The 8134-nt window shown below is 53.1% G+C and overlaps 2 protein-coding genes across 4 annotated transcripts; one reads left to right on the top strand and one right to left on the bottom strand.

Annotated features, from left to right (window-relative positions):
- Eif5a (eukaryotic translation initiation factor 5A) lies at window positions 1-5134 on the top strand. Of its 3 annotated transcripts, none has more exons than XM_008855838.2 (6): window positions 1-217; window positions 2034-2219; window positions 3676-3780; window positions 4089-4220; window positions 4314-4387; window positions 4504-5134. In XM_008855838.2, exons 2-5 carry the CDS (start codon window positions 2055-2057, stop codon window positions 4374-4376), a joined length of 465 nt encoding a protein of 154 aa, XP_008854060.1. In that variant the 5' UTR covers window positions 1-217; window positions 2034-2054; the 3' UTR covers window positions 4377-4387; window positions 4504-5134. The 3 variants fall into 3 exon arrangements, with proteins under 3 accessions (XP_008854060.1, XP_008854061.1, XP_017650536.1); XM_008855839.2 differs by lacking the exon at window positions 1-217 and adding an exon at window positions 417-581; XM_017795047.2 differs by lacking the exon at window positions 1-217 and adding an exon at window positions 893-1040.
- Window positions 5135-5336: 202 nt separating this feature from the next.
- Gps2 (G protein pathway suppressor 2) lies at window positions 5337-8042 on the bottom strand. Its single transcript, XM_008855836.3, has 10 exons — window positions 7631-8042; window positions 7180-7289; window positions 6988-7100; window positions 6787-6866; window positions 6613-6695; window positions 6171-6324; window positions 6005-6094; window positions 5842-5921; window positions 5660-5755; window positions 5337-5517 (listed from the first exon to the last, which is right to left on the bottom strand). Exons 1-10 carry the CDS (start codon window positions 7722-7724, stop codon window positions 5434-5436), a joined length of 984 nt encoding a protein of 327 aa, XP_008854058.1. The 5' UTR covers window positions 7725-8042; the 3' UTR covers window positions 5337-5433.
- Between the last annotated feature and the right edge of the window lie 92 nt (window positions 8043-8134).

Here is an 8134-nt window from a genome sequence, read left to right as displayed (position 1 = left end):
GGTGGAGGGCGGAGGAGCTACTTAGCACGCTTGCGCCGCTGTCAGAGGGCTGCTTGGTTGGTCAGTGGGGAGTCGGCGCCTGCGTACTAAGACCCGTGTGCAGCAGCGGCGGCGGCGACGCTAGAGGCGGCGGCGGCGGCGGCGGCGGTAGCGGGTTCCGAGGCAGCGGTTGGGCTCGCGGCGAGCGGACGGGGTCGAGTCAGTGTGTTCGCGCGAGGTGAGAGCGGGCAGGGCGCGCCTGCGCGGAACGTTGGTTTGGGCCGGGAAGGAGAGACGGAACTACTCGGGGGTCGGGGAGGGGGCCGAAGGGAGCGGCGGCCGCCGCCGCACGGGATCGGTCGGGAAGCGGCGCGAGATGCGGAGAGGCTTGGGCACGCGGCCCGGTTGGCGCTAGCGGTGACGGTTGGGGCCGGCTGGGTGACGTTGGAGCGACGCAGGGCGGGGGACGGCGAGCCGCGAGGCCGCCACGCGGGAGAGGCCGCGAAGCTGCCACGCCAGGGCGAGAGCCGGGGGCCAGATCGGCCCCGCAGCGGCCAGGGACCCTGGGCGGTTGAGGACCGGGCGCCGCGCGGCCACGTGAGGTGGGGGAGGGGGCTGTTCCGTGAGAGGGTATGTGGAGGGGGTTGGCGGCCGGCGGGGGGAGGGGAGGCGGCGTGGGCCTGGCCTGGCGCAGCTGTGGGGCTGGGGCAGTGGAGCACCGGAAGTGCCCCCCACTGGAGGCTGCCTTCGGGGGTCCGAGGCCATGTGGCCGAACATGGACCGGGTCCGCATGGCAGCACAGGGATCCCTCCCCCCTGGTCCCGGCCACCGGAAGCCCCGGGCGGCCACATGGTGGGCGCGAGCCGGCAACCCCTAGCTCAAGGACCGGTTCTTTTGTGGGCTTTTAGGGAGCCTGGGATTTCGGTGTACGGGAGAGAGCCGGGGCCCTGGTCTCAGTCACCCCGCGTGGCCTGCTGCGGGCATATGTTAGTGCTCCCCAGCCTCGTGGGCCCCTGGAGCTCACCCCCAGCCTCTATGTGAAGTGAGACGTCCAGCCAGATGTAAGTGGTACTTCCATGTTGGGGAGTCCGGAGAGTTGGATTGGAGCCCAACTCTTCTCGGCCGGTGCCGACAGTGCCTCAAAGTACTGAACAGATAGTTTCCCGAGGTGATCTTCGGTCTTCACCTTGTCACTACCTTCCCCGTTGTGTTTGCTTTGAGAGAGTTACTGTGTTTTAAAGTCCTTAACTCTACCAGCCTAATATGATTTCTGTTACTACTACCAACCTTTTGCTTTCATTTTATTGTCATTCACCCCTCATTCCCCACTTTCTACTGACTGTACTGGCTGGGCCTGAAAAGCCGACAGGACTGGTGCATCCTGGGAAAAGTGGGAGGGCCCTCTGCAAAAGGCTGGGTTCCCTTCGGGAACTGAGATCTAGGTGTTTGGCAGTGGGATCATTTAGGAAACTACTTTCTCTCCCTTGGCTGCATCTGCTAGTGCATGTTGGAGAGGCGGGAATCCCCCAAAGTGGCCTTGTGGTTTCCTGTACCAATGACTGGCTTGTGTGTGTGGATAGAGGTGTGGGGGGTGTAACAGCTGGGTGGGGCCTCGACCTCACATCTCCACCCCTCCATTAGCCCCACCCTTTTGCTGGCTCATAGCTGCTCACCTAATTATAGCCCTGGCTGTGTGTGGGGAAAAGGGGTGGTTGGTTTCAGTTGCAGGTAACACCTGAGTCCTCCCCCGTCCCGGGAAGTTGCCCCTTTCCTCATCTCTGGGATATGGCATCCCAACTCCCTGGAGCCTTCCTTTCCCAAGCAACAGCTTTAGAATTCATTTAGCGGGGAGGATCCAGCTGTTTTTCCCATACAGTAACTCTTCAGTATATTTTGACCCCAGTTCCAAAGTCCAGGAACTTTGACTTTATTTAGATGGGTAATGGAATAAAGGGTTGGGGGGAATGGAGCAATGTTTCTAGAGAGGAATGGGATAGATTAGAGGTCCTGTTAACCTCCATCCTTACTGACCCTAGTTCTCTTCTTGGCTTTAGTTGGAATCGAAGCCTCTTAAAATGGCAGATGATTTGGACTTCGAGACAGGAGATGCAGGGGCCTCAGCCACCTTCCCAATGCAGTGCTCAGCATTACGTAAGAATGGCTTTGTGGTGCTCAAAGGCCGGCCATGTAAGATCGTCGAGATGTCTACTTCGAAGACTGGCAAGCATGGCCATGCCAAGGTTAGAATCTCACCTCTCCACATCTTGATTTCCCTGCAGCTCCTGTATCCATAGGGCTCCTGACAGTGAGCTGTTGATTTCAGTCTTGTCCTCTTCTCGCTGTCCTAGTCTTTTTTTCAACACTCAGCCCTTTATACCCATTCAAAACTGTACGTGCTCACAGTTTCCAGACTCTTCATGACACACTTCTGTGTCTCTTGTCATTCTTTCCCTCTTTTTCAGCCTTGTGCCAGTCTCTGGATATGCTTGGTTGTTTATTCTTGACCTTCAACTTTTCTTGTTTTCTTTTCTTCCTTGGGCCCTTGGTAGTTGCTTTGTTTCTGTACTTTGTTGAGGATTTTTCTAGTCCGGACACAGAAGGCAGCCTTTCTTGGAGGAGGGGAGACCTCCAGCCTATCTGAATTTTCAAGTCACTTAGCTGCTTTTCTTCCCAGTTCTGGCTTTTAGTTTGGAATTTTGATGTGTCGCATTCCCTCTTAACGGTCTCTGATTCCCCCCTTGAGTTCTATGTGCCTCCCTAAATATCTTTACTTTTAACATCATGACCTCTCCCTATCTTTTTCTCAAGGTGTTCAACCTGATTCATTGTTGAATGTCTTAGGTTTTACTCCCTAGACATTTTCCATCTTTTGTTGACTTGGCATTGATCCTAGGTTATCCTCTTAATGCTTGATCCTTTTTACCTCTTATTTCCTAATTGCCTAGTTCTGATTTTCTGTCTCCTGGATCATTTTTTCAGGTCTTTTCCTTTTACATTCCTTTGCTTGTCTCAACCTTTTCTCTTTTACTTATTTAGTCTGTTAGGTGGGTGTCCTTGAAACTTTATTACCTAGACTCCACCCTCTTCCTTAGGCTCTAGGTGTTTGGGGAATGTTCCCCTACTCTTTGAACTGGGTCTTAGGTTTCTCAGGGTGGCCTTAAAACTCAGTATGTAACTAAGGAGGACCTTGAACTTCTGGTCCTTCTGCCTCCATCCTCCCTAGTGCTGGAATTATAGGCGTGTGGCACACTCGTAATAGACCTAGGCCCTTGTGCATGTTGGGCAGACAGTGTATCAAGCTGCGTGACATCCCCAGTGCCGTTGCTTTGTTTTGGGGAGACAGTCTCCTTGTACTTCCAGTTGACCAGGCAGGCCTCCATCTTAGACATATGCCTGCCTTTGCTTCCTGAGTGCTGGGATTAAAGATGGTTGACATCACACTTCAGTGTGACTGATTTCCCTAGGTCTGCCCCACCACTTTCCTCTGTACTGTCAGCCCTAATCTCAGTAGTAATCTTGACTTCAGGGACTTTTTTTTTTTTTTTTTAAGGCTTTAATCTTTCTTGTTGATTGGTTCATTCTTAACTCCTCTAATCTTTATTCTAATAAGGTAGGCTGACTTCTCTAGCCAGTGACATGAACCTTTACCTCCTGCATCCTAGAGTTTGAGTTTCTCTTTATGATACATGTACACAGGTCCACCTGGTTGGTATTGACATTTTTACTGGGAAGAAATATGAAGATATCTGCCCATCAACTCATAATATGGATGTCCCCAACATCAAAAGGAATGACTTCCAGGTATGTGTTTGGCAGAAAGAAGAGTTAATGGTTGGGGGGAGGAGGCTTGGCTTGTTCAGGAGAAGAGATGGATTGATCAGAAACTGGGAGAAAAGGAAAAACTGGCAGAGAAGATATCTGGTATATGTTTGCTGTCAACTAGCTCTAGTTCTAGTACTCAGCATACCTGCACCTGCTTTTTGAGACAAGGTCTCACTATGTAGCCCTGGCTGGCCTGGAACTCAGATCTACCTGCTTCTACCGTCCAAGTGCTGGGACTAAGGGTCTGTACCACCTCATCTACTTTGAACTTTTTTTTCCTTCCCCAGCTGATTGGCATCCAGGATGGGTACCTATCACTGCTCCAGGACAGTGGGGAGGTTCGAGAGGACCTTCGTCTGCCTGAAGGTGACCTTGGCAAGGAGATCGAGCAGAAGTATGACTGCGGAGAAGAGATCCTGGTATGGTGTCCTCTCCCCACCTTGTACTTAGCTTTGCTGCTTGTGCTTCAGACTCTGAGTTGAAGCATCTCTGGACTATCCTTGTTCTTCCAGATCACGGTGCTGTCTGCCATGACAGAGGAGGCAGCTGTTGCAATCAAGGCCATGGCAAAATAACTGGCTCCCAGGTAAGTGTGACAGCCTTCACACTGTTGTCCACATCAGTTTCTGTCCTGTCCTCCCCACCCTTCATGTTGAAGTTTTGTCCTGTCTTAAAGTTGTTTTTTTCTTTTCTTTTGCCCAGGTTGGCGGTGGTGGCAGCAGTGATCCTTGAGCCTGCAGAGGCCCCTCCCCCAGCCTGGCTCTGCTCTGGCCGGGCCTTTGGCTGGACTCCCATACAATTTATTTGATGTTTTATTTTGGTTTTCCTCACCCCCTCAAACTGTCGGGGAGACCCTTTCACCTAGCTCCCTTGGCCAGGAATGAGGGAGCCATGGCCTTGGTGGAGCTACCTGCCTCTTCCCTCACACTACAGCCCTGGTGGGGGAAAGGAGGGTGCTGCTTGTGCTTTAGTTTTTTGGGATTTGTTGGTTTTTTTTTGTTTTTGTTTTTTAATTCAATTTGGAATCAGAAAGCTGTGGATTCTGGCAAATGGTCCTTGTGCCCTCTCCCATTTGGCCCTGGTCTGGTCCCCTGTTCTCTCCATAACCCTTTACCCCAAGCACCACTTGTACAGACTGGGGACCAGCCCCTTTCCTATCTGTGTCTCTTCCCAAACCCCTTTAGGGGTGGTAAGAAGGGGTGGGGGGAGGGCATGCTCCCTCCTCAGGCATCTGGGAGGGCCCTGCCTCCATGGGCTTCACCTTTCCTGTGGGCTCTCTCCCCGACACATTTGTTAAAATCAAACCTGAATAAAACTACAAGTTTAATATGAAGCTCCCAACTCAGTTGGTCATTAGAATTACATGGTTTTCTGTTGACTGGAAGATGTTCTTGGAATACCAAGAACATAGACTGAAATCTGCTACTGGGTCTGTTAATGACTTCTGAACTTGCCAGAGAATTGCCAGTCAACCCCTCCTCTAAGTAGCCTTTGCAGTTACCAGGCAACAGCGAGGGAAGCAAAACAAATGGCAGTCCAGGCAATGGTAGTAGGTATTTTATTGGCCTGGGGTACATAGAAGGAGACCCTCACCCATGGAAGATGAAGGGGTAAGGTGAAGATATCTGGTCATCACTTGTGGTAGAATCGTGGGTTCTGGCTGTGTTGGATGAAGGGGAGGCGTGGGCCGGGTTGGCTGGTAGTAGCAAAGCCTGACTGGTGGTGTTAAAAGGAAAGCTTTGTCAGTGGGCAGACATACACCCTTAGCCCATGAGGAGTGGGGGGGGGAGGGAGAGACAGTCAGTGGGAGGTAGAAGGGTTTCCTCAGTAGTATGTGGATTTTGACAGCTATCCTTACCTTTCCTGTTGGTTGCATCTGCACAGGGAGCTGGGGGGAAGCAAGGAGTCCTGGGGCTGGATGCAGAGCCTGGGGGTGCATGGGACGCAGGGAAGACTGCAGAGGACAAAGTTAACCTGAGGCATACTGGGGCTCCCCTTAACCCAGCCCTTCTAAGTAACCTTCTAGGCCTCTATACTCACTGAGTCAGAGAAACCAGTCTGTTGATTAGCATGTTCCATCTGCTTTTGCAAAGACAGGGCACCACCAGGCTGGAGGAACCCTAAATGGGGAAGAGGGGCATGTGAAATAAGTAGATAATGAGGGGACCCAAGAAGTCAGGGCTCCTGCCCAGGGTGTTATCACCTGTCTGGGTGGGCTGAAAGTGGCCGTGTACTGCATAGGGCTGTGGCTGTGGCTGAGATAGGTACTGCACTGCAGGAAATGCTGAGGGTGCTGGGAAGGCAGGAGGCATACCCATTAGTTCTCCCCTCTAGGCTCAGAGGAAAACCTCCCTCTTCCCAACACTAACCTCTGAGCTGTTGGCTAGGACTATAGGCTGGTTGTGTGGGCCCATAGTGCGGTGGGGGCTGAGCAGTCCCATAGGCACCACCTGGGCTGCCTTGGAATTGTCCATGCTCTGGGGTTCCTGCAAAAGCAGCTGCTGAGCCCACGTAGTGTCGGGTCTAAGAGAGATGTAAACTCTACTTACAAAAGCACTTAGAAGCAAAACCTCATTGTGTATGTATCTTAAGATGCTCCTATGTGCATGCTTGTACTTTTAACACTGGTGGCTGAGAAAGCAGGGGAACACAACTAGGGCTACACATCCAAACCTATTTCTCCAAGCTGTACATGCTGGCAGATAACAGTAATCCTAGCACTTCGGAGGTGGAGATGGGGGTAGGATCATTTTCCAAGACCATCCTAAAAGAGTCTTAAAACATTAAAAGAACAAACACCATTTCTCTCACCGTAAGCACTTGGTGTCCAAACATCTGCTTGGCTCTATCAGCTGCCATGAGAGTACCTGGGCGACTGTGTCCTCCAGGACTCCCTAGAAAGGGAGAGGGGCTTCATGATGCTGAAATGGAGGGCAGCAACCTCCAGGAAGGCCCCTTCTGTCAGGTGATTTCTCTAGTCCTCACCCTGCATGCTGAGGAGGTGTGTTCCTGTGTGAACAGTCAGGCTCTGCTGGTATGCAGCTGATGTCAGAGTGGTCAGATCACTGGAGTGAAAGGAAGATAGATCAAAGTCACAGGCAGGTATCCCTTCTTTTTCTGTTAAACACCGACTCTTCACCTGCTCCACTTTGCCCCCCATTTTTACTTTTAGCTCTCTGATCGCACCTCTGCTCCTTCCGCCTCCGTTTTTCTTCCTCATGCAAAACTTTCTTGAGCTGCAGGAAAAGCTGGTGCTTTTCCTCTTGCAGAGCTGAAAGCTTCTCTTGCAGCTTCAAAATCTGGACGAGGAGGGAAGAACACAAAGGTAGGGCGAAGAAAGAGAAGAAGCCAGAGCTGGGAGTGATGGGGACTGCTTACTTGTTCCTTGGTCTCTTCTAGTGACATTCTCTCTTCCATCTCCTTTTTCTTCCTTCTCTCCTGCTCTTCCTTCATCTTCTGTTCCATCATCTTGTCCACCTCTTCTTCCTCTAGAGAATCAGAACGGGGAAGCGGTAGGGTAGTGAAAATAAAGCTGAATGTTAACCAGCAAAAACCAATCATTCCATTATTCCCGTGTACTCAGCCACGGTTCGTTCCTATCACTGAGGCACCGAGTGAAGCTTCACTAGGTGCTCTCCAAGGTCCTTCCCAGCTCAGGGCCCTGGATCTTGTGAACCAGGCCTCTTCATACACCCCGAAGGCGCCGCTGCCTCCCTCTGGCCTCGCCAGTGGGCGCACTGCCTCCACCGTGGGTGGGGGCCAGCCAGCTCGTGGGTAGCAGAGCCACCCAAGGCCGTGTGTCCATCCTCCCGCTCCAGCCCTGGCTCACCCTGCCGTTTGCGCTCCCGCTCCATCATAATGTGCCGGTGAAGTGCCCTGGCCATGGCGTTGGAAAGCTTGGGACGCTCCAGAAGAGCGGGCATGGTGCTAACTGGCGGCGCTCGGGCAGTGGGCGCCCCGCTCTGTCACTGACTACCAGACCGGAGACTGGGCCTGCGAGGGAGCGTGCACTCAGCAGGTTTGCGCTCGGCCAAGGCGGAAGCCCTTCTGCCGTCTACAGCCGCCGCGGTCGTGTCCTAGGCGGCCGCGCCCACGGGATCGCAGCCCCAGTCCCGCGGAGTGCAGGGGTCCTGGGCTCCGAGCCCCTGCCCCTCCCTCGCAGCTCTGGCGCAACACCCCTACCCGCCTTCTAGGCGATCTCTGGGGCCTCCAGCGCGCCTCAGACCCTACGTCACATCCTGTGTCCCTGTTAAATCCTTCCGGAGTCATGACGGCAACCGGCCGAGGGGATTGGACGAGGGAAAAGCAGAAGCACGTGGAGACGGGTGCCCGC

This window comes from Nannospalax galili, unplaced genomic scaffold, assembly GCF_000622305.1.
Source record: "Nannospalax galili isolate Female #2095 unplaced genomic scaffold, S.galili_v1.0 scaffold146, whole genome shotgun sequence".
Taxonomy (NCBI): Eukaryota; Metazoa; Chordata; class Mammalia; order Rodentia; family Spalacidae; genus Nannospalax; species Nannospalax galili.
Note: the sequence above shows the minus strand (reverse complement) of the source record. Positions and strands in the feature narration are given on the sequence as shown.

Bases quoted from the DNA above. Each gene is read 5' to 3' on its own strand.
- Eif5a (XM_008855838.2), top strand. From the start codon at position 2,055: ATGGCAGATGATTTGGACTTCGAGACAGGAGATGCAGGGGCCTCAGCC. The intron at 2,220-3,675 runs GTTAGAATCTCA...ACATGTACACAG, and splicing joins GCAAGCATGGCCATGCCAAG to GTCCACCTGGTTGGTATTGA. The intron at 3,781-4,088 runs GTATGTGTTTGG...TTCCTTCCCCAG, and splicing joins TCAAAAGGAATGACTTCCAG to CTGATTGGCATCCAGGATGG.
- Gps2 (XM_008855836.3), bottom strand. From the start codon at position 7,724: ATGCCCGCTCTTCTGGAGCGTCCCAAGCTTTCCAACGCCATGGCCAGG. The intron at 6,095-6,170 runs GTTAGTGTTGGG...CTGCCTTCCCAG, and splicing joins TCCTAGCCAACAGCTCAGAG to CACCCTCAGCATTTCCTGCA. The intron at 5,756-5,841 runs GTGAGTATAGAG...TGTCCTCTGCAG, and splicing joins AGACTGGTTTCTCTGACTCA to TCTTCCCTGCGTCCCATGCA.